This window comes from Chinchilla lanigera, unplaced genomic scaffold, assembly GCF_000276665.1.
Source record: "Chinchilla lanigera isolate Chin_1 unplaced genomic scaffold, ChiLan1.0 scaffold00054, whole genome shotgun sequence".
Classification (NCBI taxonomy): Eukaryota; Metazoa; Chordata; class Mammalia; order Rodentia; family Chinchillidae; genus Chinchilla; species Chinchilla lanigera.
In genome coordinates this window covers 3,546,764-3,570,994 of record NW_004955455.1, presented here as the reverse complement: position 1 = coordinate 3,570,994, position 24,231 = coordinate 3,546,764, and the positions used below count along the sequence as shown (strand labels likewise).

General features: G+C 49.0%; 2 protein-coding genes across 9 annotated transcripts in view; one reads left to right on the top strand and one right to left on the bottom strand.

Annotated features, from left to right (window-relative positions):
• The first annotated feature begins 84 nt into the window (after window positions 1-84).
• Rhbdd3 (rhomboid domain containing 3) lies at window positions 85-6,128 on the top strand. 3 transcript variants are annotated; one of them, XM_005396195.2, is made up of 7 exons: window positions 85-174; window positions 647-800; window positions 2,620-2,806; window positions 3,930-4,313; window positions 5,173-5,335; window positions 5,424-5,711; window positions 5,798-6,128. In XM_005396195.2, the coding sequence occupies exons 3-7, from the start codon at window positions 2,659-2,661 to the stop codon at window positions 5,973-5,975; spliced, it is 1,161 nt and encodes a 386-aa protein (XP_005396252.1). In that variant the 5' UTR covers window positions 85-174; window positions 647-800; window positions 2,620-2,658; the 3' UTR covers window positions 5,976-6,128. The 3 variants fall into 3 exon arrangements, with proteins under 3 accessions (XP_005396252.1, XP_005396253.1, XP_005396251.1); XM_005396196.2 differs by lacking the exon at window positions 85-174 and adding an exon at window positions 197-469 and having other exon boundaries at window positions 2,623-2,806; XM_005396194.2 differs by lacking the exon at window positions 85-174 and adding an exon at window positions 197-469.
• A 282-nt stretch (window positions 6,129-6,410) lies between these two features.
• Emid1 (EMI domain containing 1) overlaps window positions 6,411-24,231 on the bottom strand; it is a gene marked incomplete at its 5' end in the record, with an annotated part of 50,235 nt that continues 32,414 nt past the window's right edge. For 2 of the 6 annotated variants that reach the window (XM_005396178.2, XM_005396179.2), the window contains 2 exon segments: window positions 6,411-7,218; window positions 18,222-18,266. In XM_005396178.2, the coding sequence (XP_005396235.1) occupies window positions 6,901-7,218; window positions 18,222-18,266 (363 nt within the window). In that variant the 3' untranslated portion in view covers window positions 6,411-6,900. 6 annotated transcript variants of the gene reach the window in all.

Sequence of the window (24,231 nt, the reverse complement as noted above, 5' to 3'; positions counted from 1 at the left end):
GGTAGAAGGAGGGACGAACCATCAATTTCTTGTTCTTCACGCCTAAAATTGTTGTCCCAATCCTTTCTAAAGCGTGCCGGACGTGACGCGTGGGACAAAACAGCACTATAAGGGCTGGAGAGCTGGTGAGCGGGTGTCAGCATCGAACCGAAGCGATTCGCCGCACGAGGCTAGGTCGTTCGGAATGGTTACGTCCGCCAGCTCTAGGGACCGTCTCTGAAGAGTCTGCCCTGGAGGAAAACGGAAGCCGGCGGGAGGGTTGCGGGGGAAGGGATCCCGGCCTAGAACAACTGCTGACTAATCGGCGGGCAGCGCGGGAGTGGGAGGGGGTGGCGCGCCTGCTGGTCGGACGGGGTCATGTGCCTGGGTGTGCACGCAGTGGATTTGGGGCACCTTGGTGTGCGGCCCGAGGGCCCACTCCCAGCGGGGGGCCCCACCTGGCCTTCCAGGGTAGTGGGCATGCTCGGCAGTGAGTACCTCGAACGCGTGCCCGGGCCGGCGAGGGTGGGGGCCTAGGCGGGTCGGTTGGGTGGGAGGCCCTGAACGCCGTGCCCGGCCCCGAGGACTCACCCCCACCCCACCACGTAACGGTCGGGTCTGAGAAAGCCCTTTAATCACCTTTCTTCCAATACCTTTGTTTTAACAGAAGTGGAAACTGAGGCCCAAGAAAATTGAGTACTTTTCCCAAAGTCATAAAGCTGAGTTCGACCTAGACCCCGGAACTAACTCCCCCCATTTCCACCACCCTGAAGTCTTCCTGTCCTTGACTTCCTTTTGTGTGCTCCTGGCTTCCCAGCAAGGTAGGCAGGGCCTGATGGTGCACAGCCCCATTTTATAAATCCGGAGGGCTCAAGGCACAGTTCTGTCTCTGGGCAAGTCCTTCAGCCTTGCTAGGGTGCGTGGGGTGGGGGTGGGAGTGATTATGAGGATGCAAGAGGAAGCTTACAGTGGGTGTCTTGGCCCCAGGCCTTGTCCCCAAGCAAGGCTGGTACCTACCCACTTTGCTTAACTTCGACCTAGCTTCATAACTGGGTGCACGGACCCAGTGAAGGACAGGGCTCACCCCAACTTCCTGAGCTGGACCAAGGGCCAGGCAGTGTCTTTAAGTGAACACATAAAAATCACTGGCTGCGTGGTGGGGAATTCGAGGATGAGAGGAGTGCCCCTTCCCCATGAACTCAGACCATCTGCCAACTGAGATGGGCCAACTGCACAAAAGACCAGGCTCTATGATGTGGGAAGGGGAGAAGAAGGGGACATTTGAGTTGGGCTTCAAAGCATGAGTAGGTGTTTGTCTGCTGGAGACAGGGAGTGGGGTAGAAGGGCTAGAAAGAAGGCAGCAGGAGTCCCATATCTAAGACAGGGAGAAGGACCTTGTAGGCAGAGGAGATGCCCACATTTTTCCTGCAGGAAACTGGCAGATGCACAGGAAGCCTTTGGCAAGGAAAGAGCTTTATTTTGCTGGGACCCTGCTTTCTGCCCTGAATCAGCAGGGGCTCTGGGACGAAGAGGCCTGGCCAGGAGTGAAGGGGCGCTAGCAGGGGCTGGAAGACAGGCGGGATGTGAGAGGGAGGAGAAGGAAAAGCCTTGCTTTGTGGGTAGGGAATGGCCATGTTGAGGGCTGGAGCTTCAACCAGTTAGTCTTGAGCAGCCATCTCTATATTGAGGCTGGGCCTTGGTGAGTGGGCCAGGTGATGGCTACAGATGCCTCCCAGTCAGTGGGGTGGGTACAGTTTACTAAGCAGGGGCTGTGGGCTAGGACCTTAAATAGCCTTAAACTATTCCTTTTTCTCATCATCCTAAGAGGAAAAGATTTTCTGAATTCTCAGTTTACCAGTGAGAAAGGAGAGGCTCAAAGTTTGGGAAGCTTGCCTGGGGACAGAAAGAGGTGGAGCAGATACTAGATCTGTGGTGAAAAGGGAGGCTAGGGCCAGATGGGCTGTGCTCAAGGCTGGGGAAGATGCTTAGATATGGGACTCCTGCTGCCTCCTTTCTAGCCCTTCTACCCCACTCCCCATCCAATCTATTTGCCCATTGGATGACCTTGGCTCTTTGGTCTAGGGCAGCTGAGGCCACTGGAATCCTAAAGCTGAGTACAGTGGCCAAGAAGAGGAGGGTGGCCGCCTAAGGGAAAGGAAAAGCAGCAGGTGGCTAGAGATGACCCTGAATTTTCCCTAGAGCAGTGATGGCAAACCTTTTAGAGACCAAGTGTCCAAACTGCAACCCAAAGCCCATTTATTTATTACAAAGTGCCAGCACTGCTATTGAACCTGAATACTGAGGTTTTAGTTTAGTTTTAGTGCAGTAGATTTGCCATTACTGCCCTAGGGGGTTGTACCCCTCTTTTCGACAGTCCAGAGCCCCAGTTCACTTTCCTGGCCCTACATCTCCTATCTGAGGCTTCTTTTCAAGGTCCATGGACTCAGGACTGTGGCGGCCCCATCCGCATCCTCACGATGGGCAGGTGGCTAACTAGCACATGGGTTGGGTCTAACTATTGTGGCTGAGCTGCCTCTCTAGCTTGTTTCTACTTCTATAAAATGAGGCTGTTGGTAAAGTAGCTGAGAGAGTCAGTGAGATAAAGCTGCAATAATAACTGTTGGTGTTTTCTCTCACCAGCAGCACACAGTCCCAGGACCACCCTCAATCAGACAAACCATGCATGCCAGGGAGCCCCCTGGCCTACTGTTCCCAGCGTTGCCTCTTGCCTCTTCTGTCTTGATGCTGCTGATGACTAGCCTGTGGCTGGTGGGAGCCGGCCCCAGCCTCACCCTGGCCCCGGAGTTGCTGCTGGACCCCTGGCAGGGTGAGGGCCAGCCTCAGAGACCTCATAGACTCAAGACCTCATAGACTGGAGACTTGTAGAGCCTGAGACTAGTTGGCAGGAGCAGCGTGTACTCTGCAGTGGTCAAGCAGGGATGAGACCCAGTGCCTTGGGGGGTAGTAGCAGATGGGCCAATGCCAGTAGAATGGAGTAGAACTGTGGATAGGAGTTCTTGTTCTTTTTTTTTTTTGTACTGGGGGTTGAACCCAGGTCCTTCACACTGAGTTACATCTCCAGCCTTTTTTGTTTTGTTTTGTTTTTCTTCCGGTGCCAGGAATCAAACTCACGACCTTGCGTTTGCCAGGCAGGTGCTGTGCCGCTGAGCTAAATCCCCAGCCCCACATCCCCAGCCTTTAAAAGAAAAATTTAAATTTTTTTTTTATAAGAGCAGAATATATTTATTGAAGGAAAGAAAGCTTCTGTCCAAGAGGGACAGAAGGGGGCCCGAGTGGGTTGCCCAATTTTTTTTTATTTTGAGACAGGGTTTTGCTAAATTTCCCAGGCTGCACTGGAACTTACAATCCTGCCTCAGCCTCCCAGCATGCTGGGATTACATGACTATGCCCCCAGGCCCAGCTAGCAGTTCTGTCAGCCTTCCTTTGACATACAAAGTGAGGCTTAAACAGGATTTCAGCTAAGTATGAATGGGGAGGAGATGATGGGGGTTTGAGGAGTAACCCCAGCTGAACACCTATTTCCCAATAGTAACAGCTCCAATTTACATTTAAGGAACTTAATCAGAGAGATTCAGGGATTTAGTCACAAAGCTGGGAGAGTGGGGGACTCCAGGATGCAAGCGGTCACGTCAGAACTTATATTCTTAGCCAGATGTGAAGTATTTGGGAAATACGTATTCAGCATACCTCCACTGTGCCTGAGGCATAGTAGGAGTTTAGCAGTTAGAAGATTGAGTGGTAGACCCAATAAACATAGCAGAAGTGTAGCCACAGCGTTTGGAAGCCCCTGGTCCCCTCTACCAGGGATCATGCGCTGGCAGTGGGCAGTGGCCCCTGATGGGGGCGGCTTGCTCAGCTGGTGGCACTGGTGGGTGATGATCCCCCTGCCTGCATCCCAACCTGGTACATGAGCCCCTTTTCTCTCCCAGTGCACCGGCTGCTGACTCATGCCGTAGGCCACGTGACCCTGCCAGGCCTGCTCCTGAGCCTACTGCTGCTGCCCACTCTGGGCTGGTGGCAGGAGCACCACCTGGGCACGCTGCGCTTCCTACACGCCTCCACCCTGCTCTCCCTGGCCACCGGGCTGCTGGCTGTGCTGCTGGCAGGCCTTGGGGTGTCTAGTGCAGGTGGCGGCTGTGGATACATGCCAGTTCACCTAGCCATGCTGGCTGGGCATGGTCACTGCCCTCAATGGTTTTGGGGGGTGCTGCCACCAAGGCTGTTGCCCTGGCTGCTACTTGCTTTGACTCCATTGCTCTGCTCTGAGCCACCCTTCCTGCAGCTCCTCTGTGGCCTCCTTGCTGGCCTGGCTTGTATCCTTTTTTTGGAGCCGAGTCCTGTGTAGCTTTGTGGCTTTTGTGGCTGGGACGCGGAGGGCTTGGGTGTCTGGGAAAGAAGTGACGCAGGAGAGCCAGGCCCCAGCAGTTCAGGTGGCTGTGCACACGTCTCAGGAGTAAGTCTGTGAAGACTGGGGTGTCATGGCCAGGTGGAAGCGCCACCTAGAATTTAAAGGGCTCTGGGGAGTCTGGGAGGGCTGAGGTGGCACTGATGTGAGTCCTGCCATGATGGCATCTAAACGGAAGCACACAGAGAAAAGTTTTGGGTGGAGGGCACAGAAAGTGCAACGGCCAAGGATTCTCTGGGAATTGAGAGGACAGCCTAGGACCTGTTGTTCAGGTGCCTAAAACGGGCATTTGCTGCAAAGATGCTTAATAGTGGTTACCACAGAGAACAGGCTGACCCCTTGCAGTATTCCAGGGGAGGAGTCTGTTTCTGATCTGGGATCCTGGGTGCCCAGGCCTGTGTGAATGGGGAGCATGCTGGTCTGGCTGACAGCAGGACGTGGTCAACAGGGCTCTTTCTGGAAGAGTCACAGGCCTGAGCAGGCACACAGCCCTGAGAACAGAGCAGGTCAGGATGGCCAAGGGAGGGGCGAGCCAGACTTGTCGGGAGGCACACCTGGTCCTTCCTCTTTAGCCAAGTAGCTTCAGGCTGGTTCCCTTGTGCTGAGCTTCTGCTGCTGCCTTGGGTGATGACACATTCCTTCAGGGCTGTAGTGAGATTCAAGGGAATGCCTAGCACACACTTGGCAAGGGGCCTGGTGTGTTGGGCTGGGAAACCCCTCACTGGTTTCAGTTTTCCTTGACCAGCTGCCCTGCCTTGGGCAGACAGATAAGAACGGGGCCTTCTGGTGGCTGGAGCTCTCAGAGCAGCGACTACAGATGTTGCAGGAGGGCGTCTTGTGCAGGACCCTGGCCCGGTGCTGGCTGCTGAGGCTCTTTCCCACCCCAGGCAGCCTACCTGCACTGCCTGTCACCCAGCCTGCTGGAGTGAGGTGAGAGGGACACCGTGGCCCCAGCACTGGTGGTGGAAGCTATGGCAGTGGCTGGCAGTCACACCTTCCTTTGCTTTTGTTCCTGCAGGCCCGCTGTCCCTGGCCCTCCTTACCTGGCTTTCCCTCCCAGCTGGCCCCACAGTGAACATCTAGCCAGGCTCTCACCAGGCCTAGGGCCTGTGCAGCTGACGTGGGAGGGTTCCTCGGAGGTGGATCTGGACTGGGCCAGGTCCATCTTTGCCCCAGGGACCCCACTGTGGATGGCCCTGGATGAGCAGATGCTGCAGGAGGGAATTCAAGCATCACTTCTGGATGGGCCAGTTCAAGGGCTCCAGGGCCCACTGTGGCTGCCTAAGCCCTCCGTTTCCTCTCTCCGGTAAGGTAGGGTGGGCAGGGATGGTGCCCCTGGTGTGGGGGCTGCAGTGTCCCTGATACAACTTCTGTCTCCACGTTACCTCACAGGCTGCAGCAGCTGGAGCGTATGGGTTTCCCCACAGAGCAAGCCATGGTGGCGCTGGAAGCTACAGGCCATGTGGAAGGTGCTGTGTCCCTGCTGGTTGGAGGGCAGGTGGACACAGAGGCCTTGGTGACTGAAGGGAGGGGGGTACCTGCCCACCCAAAGGGTCCTGGGCCCCCCTAGGAGAGGGCAGGGGCACAGGCCCTGCCTGAGGGCAGATAGCCTGAGGCCCCGTTCTGTCTACCGAAGGCCATATTGGGTACAAGGCATGCCCTCCCCTCGCCACTGGCATGCTGTCTTGGTATGAGTTTCTAATAAAAGCCAGTTTGTTTTTTAGCCTGGACTCCTTGAACTTGTTTCTGATGTCTGTTGGCGTTGGGGATGAATGAGTGAAAAGTAAATGGATGACCATTTGTAGAAAAGCGCTCCTTCATGTCCAGCGACATCAGGCTTTTGCCCTGTAGCCTCTTCCTCCTGGAAGCTGTGTCTTTTGGGGCTGGGCTGGACCCTCTGGTACCATCTATCACTTATTTCCAACCGACATCTGTCCGTCCTTGGGCCTCAGCTTCGACGGACCCTCCTGGGCTGCCCCAATCCAAGCACACAGTGAGACCAGGCTGGGTGGGACCCAGGTAGGGGCCTTTATTGGCCAGTACATATCTCTCTCCCAGTGTCCGTCACACACTTCAGGCAGCCTCTTCTTCTCCATGTTTCCACCCCTGACCTGGGACACTGGGGAGGGACTGGGGCCTTGGGGGCATAACTGAGACCGAGAGCCTGTCACCACTGTCGGGAAATGACATGGCCCAGCCTCAGGGGTGGGAACTCAGCACCAGAAAACAAGGACAGGAGGTACAGGGGCTTCCCGAAGTTTGCCTGAGGAGGACGGAGACTGCCCCCTGCCTCCACATCCCTGCGCATACTGAGGGTGGGGCAAAGCTCCGCTCTTGGCTCCTGCAGTGCCTCTCAGGCTGGAAGTGGATGAGACACGATGCCTTGTACCTCTACCTACTCTTCGAAGGCCTGTATTACCCCACTTTGCAAAGGGAAAGAAAGGCCCAGGCCCCTGAGTGAGGCTGAGTAAGCCTACCTAGTTGGTACCTCTCTCTCAAGCCTCAGTCCCTGCTGGGGTATGTATAGGTGTCAGAACTGAGACCTGCCTACCCCTAAAGCCTAAATGGCAGAGGGACCCTGAGGACATTAATAAATAGGAACTGGTGATCCCTGGAAGCAGCTGGCCAAGTCCAGGTTGGAAAGGGAAGCCTGGTGTGGTCCACACCGAGAGGCCGCCACCGCCTTCAGCCTCTCTCATTCCGGCTCCTACGGGTGACGATCCGGTAGTTGGCTGCGTGTCCTCCCCTCTTGCCCCGAAGGAGACCAGGGGTGCCCATGCCACCAGGACCTGTCCCAGACCCCAGCTCTGGTTCTGTTGGAAGGAATGAGAAGGGGAGAGGCTGTGTTAGGAGGTCCATATGGGGTTCCCACCTCCTCCTGGCCCTCTGGCAGAGGGCAGGACATAGCAGTGTACCCTGGCACCTGGGAAGCAGAGCTTCAGGAAAGAAGGGCATCCGCAGGCTGGTTAGTACCTTCCCTCAGGACTTCGAGTCCCCCAACCCAATGATGATACTCAGGGCCTCTATTTGATTCATGCTTTCTCAAGCAAGGATAATTAGGCCTACCATGTTTACATGAAATGTTCAACACATAGCAGATACTCTGTTGAAAGTTCAGTTTTTAACTGCACATGTTGGTGAATGCCTATAATCCCAGTTCCCCGGGAGTCTGAGAGGCAGGAGGATTGCAAATATGAGACCAGTCTGGGCAACTTAGCAAGACCCTGTTTCAAAAAAAAAAATTTTTTTTTTTTCAGTAGTGGAGCACTTGCCTAGAATGAGTTCAATCCCCAGCACTGCAAAAAACAAAACCAAAAATCATCCCATTTCATAACTGGGTAAACTGAAGCTAGGAAACAGATTTACTGCCCCTTGTCCCTCTTTCCTTGGGCTAGGCCACCAGTTTGGGGAAAAGGCTGAGCAAGGGGCCAGGCTCTGCCCCTGTCCTACTGTGCAGCTTTGAGCAAGTTGGATCCCTGTTGGGGCCTCAGTTGTCTTATCTCTGAATCAAGGACATTTCCGGGTAGACGGAGGGCCAGGCAGCTCCAACAACGACCGAAGTGAGTTCCAATGGGGCTATGGTGAAATATCCCAACCTGGAGCCAAATAATAACTGGCATTCTTGCCACTGGAAAAGTCCTGCTTATCCTTCCAAACCCAGAATGAGAGCTATTGTCCTCTAGGAAGTTTTTTTTTTTTTTTTTTCCTAGGAAGTTTCTGTGACTATCATCTCAGTCTCTCCCAAAGTTAAATGAGCAGATCAGGTAGGGCAGGAGAGGCTGTTTTTCTAACGGGAGAGAGAGACTCAGGGAAGGGCCCCCCATGACAGAGGACTTGGCTGAGCCTCCAGAACCATTTCTAGGGGAGATGTTTGGGCTCTGGTGAGTACCAGGCTCCCACTTGAGGGCATTGCCAGTGAAGATGGCTGTACTCTCATAATCCTAACTGCTGTGCCCGCACACCTCTGGACGGAGATTGGGGACCTCTGCAGCAGGCAGGTATATGTAGTCACTGTCAGAGGACATTCCATGTGCAGTGACAGAGAGCATGGGAGATAGTGGCACAGAGCACTGGCTTCCGTCCCAGCTGGGATCAAGCCCTGGCCCCACCTTGTTCAAGTTAGGTGGCCTTGGGCAATCCACACACCTTGGAGGCTCATCTGGAACATGGAGATAATACTCTTGCCATTGTCACACCTTTGTCATTAATGGGTTTAATGTGACCAGGAGTGGAAAGTGGTTTTTACAGTAAATCCCAGATTATTAAAGTTACTAGGGGCTGGGGATTTAGCTCAGCGGCACAGCGCCTGCCTGGCAAGCGCAAAGTTGTGAGTTCGATTCCCGGTACCGGAAGAAAACCAAAAAAATAAAATAAAATAAAAAAATAAAAAAATAAGGTTACTAGGTTGGTTTGGCTTTGATCCAGGTCTCTTGCAGGTCTGGTCACTATGAATTGATCATGACATAAACAGCTTAGGGGTCCTGGTTTTTCTCAGAGCCCTACTCAGTGTCCAGCCAGGCAGAGGTGTCAGCAAACCTTTGCTGGAGAAGTCCAAGGAGCCAGCCCTTGAGAGGACAGACCTAGGGTAGACCCCTGGGCCTTACCGTCGCTATCCCCGTGACCCTGAGGGTATCACATGAGGCCTCTGTTTCTGTTTCTTCATCTTTAAAATGGGCATCACTCAGCTGAGAAAGCTCACTGTTTTTTCTTTTGTTGTTGTTGTTGTTTTTTTTTTTGAGGTCTTTCTGGCCTTGAACTCTTGGTGATCCTCTAGCCTCAGCCTCCTGAGTGCTGAGATTACAGGCATGTGCCACCAGGCTTGGGTATTTTTTTCAAACTTATTTTAAGGATTGGAGATGATTACGTACCCCAGCCCAGGTGGCCCATAGAGGTGGTAGCTGTTACTATCATCATTAACGTCATCAATAGCATTTGGTGCTTAAGATTGAACCTAGGATCTTATGCACAGTTTGTATCGATTATAACCTAAACACAAGTACTTGGGTTTTTTTTTTTTTTTTTTTTTTTTTTTTTTTTTTTTTCCATTTTTTTTTTTTTTTTTTTTTTTTTTGGTGGTTGTGGTGCTGAGGATTGAAGCCAAAGCTTATGTCTGCTAGGTAAGTCCTCTACTACTAAGCTATATCCCAGCCTTTTCAAAATTTTATTTGCAGACTGGGTTTAACTAAATTGCCCAGGCTCATCATAAATGTGTGATCCTTCTACTTCAGCCTCACAAGTATCTAGGATTACCGGGGTGAGCCACCATGCCCGGTGCTATCTGGGTCTCTAGTTAGCATCTGTTGTATATGCTGGCCCAATACAGAGAGTTCCAGTTCATTCTCTGTTCCCCTCCTCCTGCACCTCTTCCTCCAGGGCACAACCTGTGCTGGCTTGAAGGGCCACTCTCCTGGGTGTGTGGTTACTGAAGCGGGGCAGGCCTTCTCAATGCCTGGCACTTCCTCCCTGGGCTGTCAGAGGGAGAGCTGGCTGAAGACAGGCAGGCAAGGTCAGATCTTGGGCTGCAGTGGCACAAATGTGTCCTTCTTAGCTCTTGCCCCAGTCCTCTTTAGAGGGGTGGTGGGGGACACCTAGGAGGGCACTGAGAGCTTGGGATTTCATCCCTTGGTCCCAAAAGTTCCTTGGGTTCCTCAGAGCTGAGGGGTATGCAGGGCAGGTGCCAACTGGCTGCAAGGTGGCAATGGGGTGTATCTCCACTGAGACCTCAGTCTCATCTCGTAAGGAGGAGACAGGGCTTCCCTAGCTCCTCGGAGAAACGGATGAGTGGGAAGAGGGTCTGAGGGGGGAGTCCCAATGTCTCTAGGAGTTTGAGAAGCCAGGTGGCTCGTGGGAGGGGCTCTGCCAACTTGGACCACACACTTTCCAACCTGGGCCTCTGGTCTTTTGAGGCTGTCAGGATGGTCCCTTCCACCTTCCCTGCCTGGCACACCCAGGAATCTTTCATGACCCAGTGCAAGTGTCCCGTCTTGCAAGAAATTGTCCCCAACATTCAGTGAGAAGTGACAGTTTCTTTACCTACATACTTGGGTGCTCTCATCCCCCAAACCTCTACAGACACTGCAGATTCCTTGCCAGCGATGGGCAGCTCCCCAAGGCAGGGCCCCAGTTGCTCTGTAGGGCCACAGCACTCACCCCAGCTTGACATTCAGCAGATATGCCCTATGGTTTTGCCGAGTGGAGGAAGGTTGGCTCTAACCTTGAGCCTCCTTCCCTTAGTTTCCTCTGAAGTTGGACATATCAAGGCCTGTGTCCAATGTGTTCATGAACTGTGAGATGGGGTGGCTAGAAATGGGCAAAGGGCAGCTGGGAGACCTCTCGGTGGGTTGGTAAAGAACAGCCACGTCCTGAGGACAGCCAACCCCTTCCTCTCCCTAGTACCAGCCATGGCTCTGGTTTTGCGGGGAGAGATGTCTTCAGCCTCAACTCTAGGACAGGGAGGGGTACTGCCTTCCCGAAATCTTACCTCCCATGCCACCCCAACCTACCTTCTAGAAACTTTTCAGGTCTAGACCCTGTCAGATTCTCCAGCCTTGGCTCTCACCTCTCAGCAACACTGAGGAAAAGTCCTCTAGGTCCTCTCTGGTCTCTTGGCCTTTGCTCTTCCTCTGCCTGTTCACTCTCCCCTGATCCTTGCCCTTCAGGTATCCACTGAGACATCACCTTCAGGAAGCCCTCCCTGATTACCCACCACCCTCACATGGATCTGAGCCAGAAACATTTCTGTGTTCTCCCAGGTGCCTGTAGTCACTCCACCATGGGATATCTCACCTTGGGTTCCACTGCCAATGCCAGGGCTCTCCCAGGCCCCCAGACCCTTAAACTCCATGAGGGTGAGACTGTCTAATGTGTTGGAGCCAGTGCCAGCAGGTGCCTGACACAGAGCAGATGCTCCTTCCCTGGAGCACCAGATACCAGAGCCTTCTCTGTGCCAGTCACCGTCTGCTGGCTGGATGGAAGGATGAAAAATGAATATCCGCCGGCCAGGCCAAGTACTGGGAGGTGCCTCCTGCATGCCCAGGCCCTGCCCAGGCCCTTCCTGGAAGGGCTGCCCCTGCCTGCCCACCCTGCCATTACCTGGCCAGATGATGGCTTCCAGCAGGGTGACCCGTCTGGCCAGGAGCTCCAGCTGAGCCTGCTGCTGCAGGAAGCTCTGTAAGCTAGGAGCCTGATGGGAGATTGAGAAGAGCAGACGGTGCGAGTCTGGCCTCCGAGGGCTGGGCTGGGGAGCCGAGGGGGTTGGGGGAATAGGTGCCGGGTGGTTTCAGGGCAAGAGCCTGGATGAGTTTCCACTGAGACCTCCATCTCTCCTCCTGAGGTGGGGACAGGGCTTGCCTGGTCCCTCAAGTGACCAGCTAGGTGGGGAATTGCTAGATGAATGCTGGAGTGAGTGTCTGGCTCTCCTGATCTAAAGGGAACTGCAGGGCAGATTAGGAGGACCAAAGTGGAAGCTGCAAGGGGGATACCGGGGCCCAGGAGGGACTATGGGGAAAAAGGATCAGACCTGGTAGGTGGTGAATTACCCAGAGTGCCCTGTGGCCTAAGCCTGGTTCTGTCATCCACAGTCCCCTGCACTTCTGGAGTCTCTCTGACTGATTGTCCTGTGGGTTTACAGGCTCCATCACCTGACACTGTCACCCTTGGTTTCTCTAGAGCTGAAGACTGACTATGAATCTAAATCCATTACCCACACTCTTCCTGTGGCCTTGGCCTCTGACTCTATTATCCCATGATCCCCTGCACTGCTGAAGTCTGGCTCTGTTGCCTACAATCCCTTGCTGATCTGGAGCTTGGTTACCATTGTCCATAGTTTCTTTCAAACTCAAAATCTGTCAGCCCTGTTCCGTGCAGGCCTGGAAACCGTGTTATTCACAATGCCCAGAGGTCCAGGTCTGGTCCCCAGGGTGGGGCCTGTGTTTCTAGGGCCCCCTTCACCTGTGCAGGAGATGACTGGTCACTGAAAGATGAGTGGTCTTGGCTTCTCAGGTCCATACCTGCTTGAGGCAGGCACTCTCTCCAGTCTCATTTCTGGGCCCATGCCAGTTCTACCCCAGAAGGGCTTGGGGAAGCCTGGCAGGCAGGGGCTGGGCTGTCTGTCCGTCTGTCTGTCTCTACTCACCATAGAGCCCAATCATTGTTTCCAAGATTAAAACCCTCTCAGCTAAAATCTTCAAAGCCTCGCGTAGTTGGTGCAAACCCTCCCCCTGCGGAGGAAAGAGACAGATGCAGCCGTGATGGGGGCAGAGGAGGGGGCCCTGCAAAGCCTGTTGGTGGTCCATGCCCCACCCGGGACATGCACCTGCAGCCCGCACCACCTGCCACAGCCCAGGGCCCATGGACAGCCAGGACAAGACCAGGAAAGGACAAGAAGGGAACAAGGCAGGCAGAAGCAATCCCCGAAAGGCTCCTCAGAATGACATTGGATCCTGGCTGACTGCAAATCCTGCTGCTCTTCGGCAGGGGGATGCCAATCGGCAGGGGCAGAACTGCTGTCCCAGAGCCTGACCACCCTGCTGTGGAGCCCACCCTGTCCTCTCATCTCTGTTGCCCAACTCCAGCTGCTCTTGCACTACTTGCATAATTCCCGCCACATCCCACTGTTCATATTTATTTCATATTCTTTAAATTCACTTTTTGTCTTAAATTACCACTTTAGCCTCACCATAACTAACTCTGTCAGTGAGATCAGGCTAGTTGCTGATATTTCCATGTACACCAAAATGAATATAAATAAAAATTGAAAATGTTTGAGGGGCACTGTTGTTGGGGAATTGGTACTTCGAGTGCTGGCAAACCTGTGGCTCTAAGTCAGGTGTGGCAGCACGTGCCTATAATCCCAGCACTTGGGAGGCTGAGGCAGGACGACTGCCAAGTTTGAGGTTGCTCTAGGCTACACAGTGAATTCAGGGTCAGCCTGAGCTACATAGCAACACCCTGTCTCAAAAAACAAAACAAAACAAAACAAAACAAAACAAACCCCTCCCCGCAAAAAGACCCTGTGGCTCTGGTTCAGAGCCCCTTCCCAGAAAACAGCGTCCATCCCTGCCAGGGCTCTGACAATGGCCTACATTCTGGCACATCTTGGTGCCCTGCCCTCAGTTCTATCCCCCAAGCAGTGCTCGTCTGCTCCTCTGCTTCTCAGGCCTGTACCTCCCAGCTCTCAGGGATGTCGTAGTAGGCCCTCAAAACTCTTTCTCCAGGGCTTCCTGGCTTTGAGGCTCCCCACCCTACAAGTGGAGCTAGCTACTGTCAGAGACCTTCACAATCAGCAATCACCCTGACTTCCTCCCAGTCTGTCCTTTCCTTCTCCTCCACGGAGCCGCAACATCTCCATGCTTCCTCGCTCCTTTCTCTTGCTTAGCTGAAAGAAGCGATTTCCAGAATGTATGTATCTCAACTTCAACAGAGACCAGGATGAGAACTGTTCCAGTTCTGACAACATCTAGAATTCTCTCTTGGAATCCTTTACTTGAACTTTATTAAGTAAAGGGATGTGGGACAGAGTTCTCAGCAGGGACAGTGGGACAGAGTGACACCCTGGGCACCATGATGAGATATAACCCAAGGGCACAACTTCCACCATAAGTGTTCCTACCAAGTACTTAACTGCACTGCATCTCACTGAAGAATCGCTTGAACAAATCTAGACTGAGACATTCTATGAAAGACAGAGTCAGGCCAGGTATGCTTGTGCATGCCTACAATCTAGCACTTGGGAGGCTGAGACGGGAGGATCACTGAGAGTTCAAGGTGAGCCTAGGCTATTTAATGAATTCAAGGCAAGTCTGGATACATAGTGAGACCCTGTCTCAAAACAAAGAAACAAACAAAATAAACAACAGCAAACAAGCAACTGAAAAAAAAGTCAAAGCTGAGTGTGATGGTGCACAACTATAATCTCAGCACTATTTTTTTTTTTTTTTTTTTTGAGACAGGGTCTTGTTATGCAGTTCAAACTGGACTTAAACTCACTTTGTAGTCCTGGCTGACCCACAACTCACAACAATCTCCTCAGCCTCCCAAGGACTGGGATTATAGGCGTGTGCCACCATGCCTGGCTCAGCACTCTCAAAGGCTGAGTAAAGAGGACTGAGTTTGGGTCCCAGGCTGGGTAGTTTAGAGATTCAATGAGACACTGTCTCAAAATTAAAAAATGAAAGAAGAGCTGTGACTTAGCTCAGTGTGAAGGCCCTGGATCCAATCTTCAGTATATGGGGGAGAAAAGATCAAGAAAAGAAGAAGGAAGAAAAGGGCAGAAAGTCTGTTTCAGACTAAACGAGAACAGAGACATGATGACCAAACACAACATGTCAACCTTAATCAGAACTTGGATTTAAAAAAAGAGGTTTTGGGCTGGGGATATAGCTCAGTGGTAAAGCATTTGTCTACCATGAGGCCGTGGGTTTGATTCCCAACACTGTGAAAGTAAATAAAATACCTGGATAAATAAAAAGAACTTTCAAAGGAATTTTGGGGACAACTGGTAAAACTGACATGCGAATTACATATTAAGTGGCATCATGTTACTTAACTAATGTTAGTTTCTTAGGCATGACAGTTGTATTATAGTTATTTGGGAAAATGTTTTTTTTATTGAGACGTCTGCTGAAATGTTAAAGAAGATGTGGACGACATTTGCAGCTTACTTTCAGATGAATTAGAAAGAAAGATATACAAACACATAAAGAGGAAAATAGTAAATGTGCAAAATACTATTAATTGGCTGACATAAAGGAAGGGATGTCCATTGAATAAGCATTTTGGCATAGGGTATTTGAAAAATTTCAAAGTAGAAATCAAAAGGAAAGCATTAAAAAAAAAATAGCCCCTCTTAGAAGGATGGCTTGCTCTCTGCACTGGTGATACTGGTCCCTTTCTGGGCTGGTCGGTATCTGTGCTCTGGATCTAAGTGTCCAGAGCCTGCTGGACACCCTCACCATTCCATAATACGCACATGTCCCATTTTTCCAGGGACGAAACTCAGTGTACTTGCTTCTCCTGGTTCTCTTTAATTATCCTAAGTTTTCCTGACTCCTCATTCCCCTTCACAGCCAAAGCAGCGCCCAAGGGTCCCTTAGCTCCATTGACACTGGCCTGTCCTTGCTGCCCCCACTCCCAGTTCCAACCCCCCACAGTCTCTCACAGAGATGACCCCAGCAGTTTCCTGCCCAGGCTCTTTTTGCTTCTCCCATGGTTCCCTCTTCTCCCAGTCATTCTCCATGTGGCAATGAAAGAGCTATTTTGCGAACAAAATAGACTAAGTCACTCTCTTCCTTAGGAATATGTCCATGACCTATCAAACAAAATCTAAATTCCCTGACATGGCCTTCTAAGTCCTGAGGATCTCTCTGAGATCTGTCTCTCTACTTTTCTGTCACACTGCTGCTCCAAGTATTTGTAGCTTTTCAAATACCTGGGGTCTACTCTTAATTTTTTTACTTTTTTGGTACTGGGAATTGAACTCAGGACCCTGCACTTGCCGGGCAGGTGCTTGTGCTGCTGAGCTATATTCCCGGCCCCTGGGGTCTACTCTTGTCCCAGGGTTTTTGCACACGGTGTTCCCACTCCTGCTGACACCCTGAACCTGGTTATGCACCTTTTAGCTTAGTCTATCTTCTCCGGGAGGCCACTACACCATCTGTTATTACAGCCAAACTCCCTCTGCTGACTCCAGGTCCTCCTTCCCCTTCCCATGATGACCACCCTGAAGATGGGGATGGCATATCCATTCGCAGTGGCAGGAGGCCAAGTCTAGGCTTTGCCACAGGTTTTCTCTGCAGAGTTGGAGCTCAGTTTCCCTGTTTGAATAAGGGATGAAGGCTTCGACCTGCGGAGACAGACGGCTTTACACTGAACTCTAAGACCACTGGGTGTCACTGCTGAGCCACAGCCAAGCCAGGCCAGGACCTCTAAAAGCTGCAGCAAGGGGGCATTGGTAGGTGGAATGAACACAGGAGCCCTCAGAGAATCACCAGCACTGGGCCTCCCTTCCCCTTTCCCATCCCCACCTACCTCCAACAGAGCCAGCTGGGCCCCCAGCCTCAAAGCTTCATGCGACTCCCAACCCAGCAGGTCCCCTCCCCAAGCAGGCAGCAAGCAGGGGGAGAAGTGCAGGGGCAGGAAGGAGGACGAGCAGGAGCAGGGGCCCTGCTACTTCCTGGGTGGCCTGTCCCAGGGGTAGTGCTGTGTGCAAGGCCTGGTCTGGGTGGCCCAGGCATCCTGTCCCCTTGTCAGGATCCCCATGAAGGGGTGGGACTGCACAGCCTAATGCTGCCTTAACCTCACCTCTCCCACCTCTCCTGGGCTATGTGGAAAACATGTTCCCAGCCTAAGGGTCCCTGGGAGAGGAGAGTGAGGGATCTACCTGACCCCCCAGCTCAGCTCATGCCTGCTCTGGTTGTAGTCTGGAGCTGTAGTGGTGGTGGTAGGTGGACAGCAAGCAGCTAGGAGAGGTAGCAGAGCCCCAGAAGTCATGGAGAGACATAGGGGGAGGACTCGTGCAGGATAGGGGGCTCCCACGGCTGTATCCATCACTGACCCCACAATCAGCAACTAAGAGGGCAGGCACTGGGGACTGCCCACATCCTCACTAACTTGTGACTGCCAGAAGTAGGGTATCCTGGCCAGATTGCAGGGTGCAGGGAAATAGGGGGAGGGAGCATGATGCCATCCTCCAGAAGAGCACCCAAGGTATCTCTCCTGTGGGGTGTCTGTCCCTTATGTCATTGGTTTCTAGGTCCTTGTACTGTGGAACTTTGAGACACAGTGGATGTGTTCTAGGCTCCTGATCTGTCTCTCATGTATCTCCCGGAGGAGTAGATGTTTAGGTCCTGAAATTCATTCATTTGAATGAATTATATAATTATAATTATCTCCAATAATTGTAATGATCTTTAGGAGCCCACATGAGTCATGGGATTTCTAAGTGTGTGGTTTCTAGGACCCCACTCTTGTTTCCCTATGTCTCTTGTGTATGTGACAATTTCTAGGACCCCCTTCCTATTCTTCCTTGTTTTCTTTATTTGTAGTGGTATCTGGATCCCCTGATCCCATTTTCCGTAATTCTCCTTTGCATGTGACAGTTTCTAGGCTTCCCTTGCTATTCATCATGGACCTCCTACTTGAGGGATGGTATCTAGCACCTCATGTTACTTACAGGTCTTTTGGGGCATAGTGGCAGCAGGTCACCTGAACCATGTCAAATGTGTGTATAATGCCCTCAAGGCCTCTCTTTTCAGGCTTCCTAGATTTTTTGTGCGTATGATGGTATCTAGATTCCCTGTCCCTTTTGCTGTGGGGCCTCTGTGCATCTCACTGCTTCTAGGCCTCCCTTCCTGTAGTTCATGGCTTTCCTAAGGTCCCCTATTCTGTCATTCCATGTTGATACTGTCTTCATGCTTTCCTTTCTTTCTGACAGGGGAGCAGAAGTCAAAGCCCTTTCTAGGAGGGGACTATGGCGGCAGGGGATGCAGTCTGGCCTGGGTCAACCCAAACCACCCAGTAGGACTAGACAGAGCTACCCTGGCCCTGAAAGGCTACAGAGCAAATGTAGCGACAGGGACAAAGACAGAGACAGAGAGCGGTGGGGTCTGCTGATAGGGCTGGTCCTTCCCAGTTGGGAGTGACAGGATAGGGAGGGGACTGAGGCAGGGAATTGCCCAGGTATCAGTCTGGGAGCCCAGGCAGTAGAGGGAATGCGGATGGGGCACCCCACTCCCAGGGCCTACTGGTGAGAGAATTCTCTCTTGAGCACCCAGGGTGGGAGAAGACAAGGGGAGGCTAGGGCTAGACCAGAGCTTACCCAGTGGCTCTTCTCACCAGGGTCTCCTTTGGGGCCAGGTTCTCCCTGCAAGGAGAGACAAAGATAAAGTAAGAGAGGGAGGGAGTGAGGGAGAGGAGACAAAGAGAAAGACTTAGAGAAACACAGAAAGATGGGATAGGGATGTAGTGCACTGGTACAGTGCTTGGCTAGTAAGTACCACACACACACACACACACACACGTGCACACACACACACAAAGAGGAGAAAAATTAAAAAAAGGCAGCCAGGCATTGTGATGCAATCCTAGCACTTGGGAAGCTGACACAGGAGGATTACCATGAGTTTAAGGCCAGCCTGGGGTATATAAGCAAGTTCAAGGCCAGCCTATACTACATAGTGAGACCTTGTTTCCGAAAAAAAAAAGGAAAAAGGAGAAGTACAGGGAGTAGCTTGTATTGAACTAATATTAAACAAAACACAAGAAACTGTTGAAGTTAATGGAAATTAAAGGACAGCCAGAAGCCCTTGGAACAATGTTTAATCAATAGATGAAGTGAACTCTACTGGGTAAAACTCATATACATAGTTTTTTTTCTCAGAGTGTACAGACTAGCAAACAGAGCTCAAGCAACAGTCTTCAGTTTTATTGGTTTGAGGGGTAAGAGGTTGGAGTTGAGGCTGCCAGAGAAGCAGGAAATTGAGCGAGAATCATAGAAAGCTATGAGCCATAGACAGGGAACAAAAATCTGCATAAATGCTTCCCTCTAATCTTTGGAGGATCCCTGAACTGTCCATCCACAGGGCAAAATTCCAAGGAGTCTAGGGTATGCAGAACTGAGGTTGGGGTAAGGAGTCCAGGGTACCAACTCAAGTTGGTAGAACTGAGCATATATTTTAACAATTTCCTACAGATAGTAGATAGAGTTTGGAACACATAAGACTTTCTAATGAAACTCTGGAAATACATAATTTAGGAATAAAGACTACATCTTAGGACTAGGGATTTTTCAGCCAAAATGGACTTTCTCTGATAAGTCCTAAAACTAAGCCTCTAAAAAGGCAACACTATCAGTAACTTAACTGCTAGATAAAAACACAACAGTTTTCAGAGGAAGAATTTAATTCAGAGTATCTTTTGTTTTGGTGGTGCTGGGGATCGAACCCAGGGCCTTGTGCGTGCAAGGCAAGAACTCTACCACTAGGCCACATCCCCACCCCTCAGAGTATCTTTAATGTACTATCCACATTGCCCAGTATGCAATAAAAAATTACTAGATGTGGAAAAAAATGTGTCCCACATTCAACAGAAAAATCAGTCAATAGAAACAGATCCATAGCTAACTTGGGTGTTTTAATTAGCAGACAAGAAGTTCAAAATAACTATGATAAATTTTAAAGAATCTACTGAAATTGAAGTAATAGGTAAAGAGATACAGAATTTTGGGAGAAATGTATCACTTGTAAAAAAGAATTAATTGGGAATTTTAGAAAAAACGTTCACTGGATGTGATTAACAGAAGATTGTATACAACAAAAAAATAATCAAATTGAAGATAGGCCAATGGAACAATTCCAACTGAAACATGGAAAGAAGGATTTTTTTAAAAACTGGACGAGGGCTGAAGTGGAGCAGTAGGATGCATACTTAGCAACATGAAGCCCTGAGTTCAATCTCAGGCAGAAAGAAAGATTAACAATACCTCAATGACTCATGGGAAATTATCGGGTGGAGTCCAGAAGGAGAGATGAGGGTGGTAACAGAAAATTTTCTCTTTTTTTTGTTTGTATTGGGAACCGAACTCAGAACCTTGTGCTTCCCAGGCAGGTGCTCTGCCACTGAGCTATATCCCAGCTCCCCTTTTTTTGGTTAATAATGGCAAAATTTCATATTTATTAAAGGTAGAAAAAAACCCAGGCTCTACAGAGACAGTTTGGGCCAAGTACAAATAGGAAAAGGGCAAAAAACAATTTAAAAATACACCCTACAATAGGTTGGGCTACCACGAGGAGCCATAATAGCTGCAACAGAAAATCTTCCACTGATGGCTAGGGCTATAGCTCAGTGGCAGAGCACGTGTCTAGCATGCATGAGGCCCTGGATTCTATCCATGGTCAAAGAAACAAAAAATAGGCTGGGCATAATGGGGCATGCCTGTAATCCCAGCACTTGAGAAGCTGAGGCAGGAGGACTGCTGCAAGTTCGAGGCCAGTCTGAACTACATAGTGAGACCCTGTCCCAAAAAACCAAAACAAAAAGAACAACAACAACAAAAGAAACCCAAACAAACAACCAAACAAGCAAGCAAGGAGGGAGACACAGAGAGGAAGAAAAGAGGTTTTGCTATTGACCTATATCTTTTTTTTCAAATTTTATTTAAAAACAAAATCAACTTCCAGGTTCTGAGTCTGGCACATTGGGAGTTTAGGAACTGCCACTCCATCCCAACAAGTAAAAAGCTGATAAAGTGGAAAAATCAACAACTGTTAGTCAGAGAAGAGAGACCACAGACAAACTGATGGCCCCAAACCTGGAGAGACAAACAAGCAAATAGAGAGAATCACAATTTAGGGGAGAGAAACTCCACGGAGCAGAAATCTCCACAGTTCTGAGACAGGAAAACCTAAAGTATAATTGACAAATTTCTGAAGGTTCAATGAAGACAAGTCCAACAGAGTTAAAAGTCCAAGAGAACTCAGTTATTCCCCACACATTCTACCATGTTCTCTCAGTGAATATCGGTGACAAAGGCCCTGTGCTTTCAGCAGGGAGAAAGGGAGCCATTTTGAAATACGCCAGTACGTGCTGTTCTGTCCCTTCCTCCCTTCCTCCTTTCCTTCCTTCTCTTCTCTCACCTCAACAATTTTTCTTTCTTTTTTTTGAATTTTGAGACAGAGTCTCACTAAGTTGCCCAGGTTAGGCTCCAACTTGTGATTCTCCTGCCTTATCATTCCAGGAGTGCTGGCATTACTGAAGGGCACCACCATACCTGACTCAGAACATTGTGTTCTTAATAAGGTCTGCTCTCAGGAGAAATTAATTTGAGTGAGCCAAAACACTGTTTTATTAGGGCGTAAACAACCTGGAAGAAGGCAAATAACTCCTGTTCTCTCTAGCTTTCGCTGAGGGAAAAAGGAAATATCCACCCATCCCCAGAAAAAATACATATCCAGAGAGGGGATAAAAAACCCCCTGCAAACTCCCCATTAGCACTGGTGAAATTCATAGTTCAGGGGCACAGGCTGACACAGAGACTAATTATCAGACTAGAGAACACTTTTCTTCTCCTCATACCTTACCACTGCATTACTAAAGGTCTATTTATCATAGTTCCTTTTACATAATATATCATGCCCATCTATCAATAAAGTTACAAGGCACAGTAAAAAGCAGAAACACAGTTTTGAATAAACATCAAAACCAGAGTCAGAAAGAGTAGAAATGTTAGAATTAGCAGGAATGTTTCAAACCTATGATACTAAGGGAAATCTTAATATGCTAAGAGAATTAGTGGAAAAAGTAGACAACACACAAGAAGTGACTGATTGTATGAAGAGTGATAGAAATTCTAAGACATAATAAAAAAGAAGTGCTAGAGACCAAAGATATTGTAACAGAAATGAAAAATGCCTTTGAGGGACTCATTACTAGGCTGGACATGGCTAAGGAAAAAAATCTCTAAGCCTGGTACTATGACAATAGAAATTTCCCAAACTGAACCGCAAATAGAGAAAAAAAAAGAAAAGAAAATTCAAGAATTGTGGGACAACTACAAAAAGTACAAACATACAAAATGGGAATAAATGAAAGCGAGAAAACAATGTAAGCAATACCAGATGTAAGGACAGAATTTTGCACAATAATGTCAGAAACAAAGCAACAGACTTAGGAAGCTCAAAGAACATCAAGAAGGATGAATATGAACAAAACAAAACAAAGCGAAACAAACCAAAAACCCTGATAGCTAGGCACATGTCATAATCAAACTGCAGAAAATCAAAGATAAAGGAAAATATTAAAAGGAGATAGAAGGTGGCAACCCATTTGGGATACTCCTGTCTCTCAGGAGCTATTCCTACTCTTTTTATTTGTTTTTAATTTTCCTACTCTTAACCTCTGTTGGTCCTTAGAATTCATTCTTCGACTTTGGGGAACACAAACTCGACGTATGTGACATCTAGCATTTCCCCTATATCACTTTGGAGGTTCTAATGAGATATTTGGAAGGAGATACAAGCTTGCTTTTGTTTCATGGCATCCCTAAAATATTTTGACTGGAGTATCTACCTTGTGATTTTGCCCTATAAAACTTCCTTCGAGAGGTGAGCGCATTGGCAACAGATTCGGGACCCCTCCTGTGTCTATTTCTTATTTCTTTTCTCCAGTAAATTTTCCTACTCTTAAAAAAAAAAAAGGAGATAAAGGAAAAACATCTTATTTATAAGGTAAAAAAAATTACCTCAACTTCTCAGAAACCATGAAAGTAAGAAGAGAATGGAGGGTAGTATTTAAAGTGTTGGGAGAAAAGAAAAATATCCCAGAGTGCTGAGATTACAGGTGTGTGCCATCACACTTGGCTAAAAGAAGTAAAATTTCTGGTTAAGGAGACAAGCCAGGCATGGTGGCATATAATCCTAATTATGCCTATAATCCCAGCACTCGGGAGGCTGAGGCAGGAGGATCAGTGTGGGTTCGAGACCAGCCAGGGCTACAAAGTGAGCTCAAGGCCAGCATGAACTGCATGGAGAGACCCTGTCTCAAAAAGACAAAAAACAAACAAACAAACAAGAAAGGAGACATTAGAATCATATAAAGTACTCAATTAAAACCACAAAAGGTAGAAGACTGTAAAAGACAAAAGTAGGAACAAAGAGCAAGATGAAGAAACAGAAAACAGTGGGGAAAATATGGTAGATGTTAATCCAATTATCTCAGTAATTGCTTTAAACACTGGAGGTCTAAAAATGTCAATTAAGAGGTGAAAATTGTTAGAGTAGCCCTTACAATGAGACACAGCTATCTGCTGTCTACAAGAAACTCATTTAAATATAAAGATATGTTTAGATTAAAGTAAAGGGACAGAGAATGATATAGCACGCCAACACTAGTCAAAAGACAGAGCCGACTTCAGAGCAAGGAAAGTCATCAAGGACAAGGAAAGGCACCGCGTAATGATAGGGAGGTCAGTTCTCCAAGAAGACATAAAAATCCTTAATGTATATGTATCTAACAACAAATCACCCAAATACATGTGGCAAAAGTTGATAGAATGTCGAGAAGAAATAGATGCATTCTTGAGTAGTTTCCACTGTTACAGTCAGAGACTTTAATACTCCTCTGTCAGAAATGAACCAAAACCAGAAAATCAGAAAGGAGACTGACTCAACAGTACCATCAATCAACTGTTTGTAACTGACATCTATAGACAATTTCATTTAACAACACAGTTGTCACACAGTCTTCTCAAGCTCAATTACATTCATTAGGATAGATCCTCATGTAGGGCCATGAAATAAATCTCAACAAATTGAATGAAATAAACATGAAAATATAATTTACCAAAGTTTATGCAACCCAGCAAAAGCAGTGCCTAGAGGGAAGTTTACAGCATTGAATGCACACATCAGAAAAAGAGTGAGATCTGAGACCAATAATACAAGCTCTCACCATAGGAAACTAGAAAAAGAGTAAATTATATCCAAAGTAAGGAAGAGAAAAGAAATAAAAATTAGTGCAGAAATTAATGTAATTGAAAATAGGAAGTCAACAGAGAGAAATTAACAAAATAAAAAACTGGCTCTTTGAGAAGATTAATAAACTCAAGTCTATAGCCAGGGTAATTAAGATAAAAGAAAGAAGATATACATTACTACTATAAGAAGTGAAAGAGACAACACTGAACAGCCTATGGATAGGAAAAGGATAATAAAAATACTATGAACAATTCTCTGCTCACAAGGTTTATAACCTAGATGAAACAGATTAGTTTCCCTCCCCTTCCCTTTCCCTCTCCCTTCCCTTTCCCTTCCCCTTCCCTTTCCCCCTTCCCC

Excerpts from the sequence above, each read along its gene's own strand:
- Rhbdd3 (XM_005396195.2), top strand. The coding sequence starts at position 2,659 with ATGCATGCCAGGGAGCCCCCTGGCCTACTGTTCCCAGCGTTGCCTCTT. Across the intron at positions 4,314-5,172 it reads CCTCCTTGCTGGCCTGGCTT|ATAAGAACGGGGCCTTCTGG; the intron begins GTATCCTTTTTT and ends TTGGGCAGACAG. Across the intron at positions 5,336-5,423 it reads ACCCAGCCTGCTGGAGTGAG|GCCCGCTGTCCCTGGCCCTC; the intron begins GTGAGAGGGACA and ends TTGTTCCTGCAG.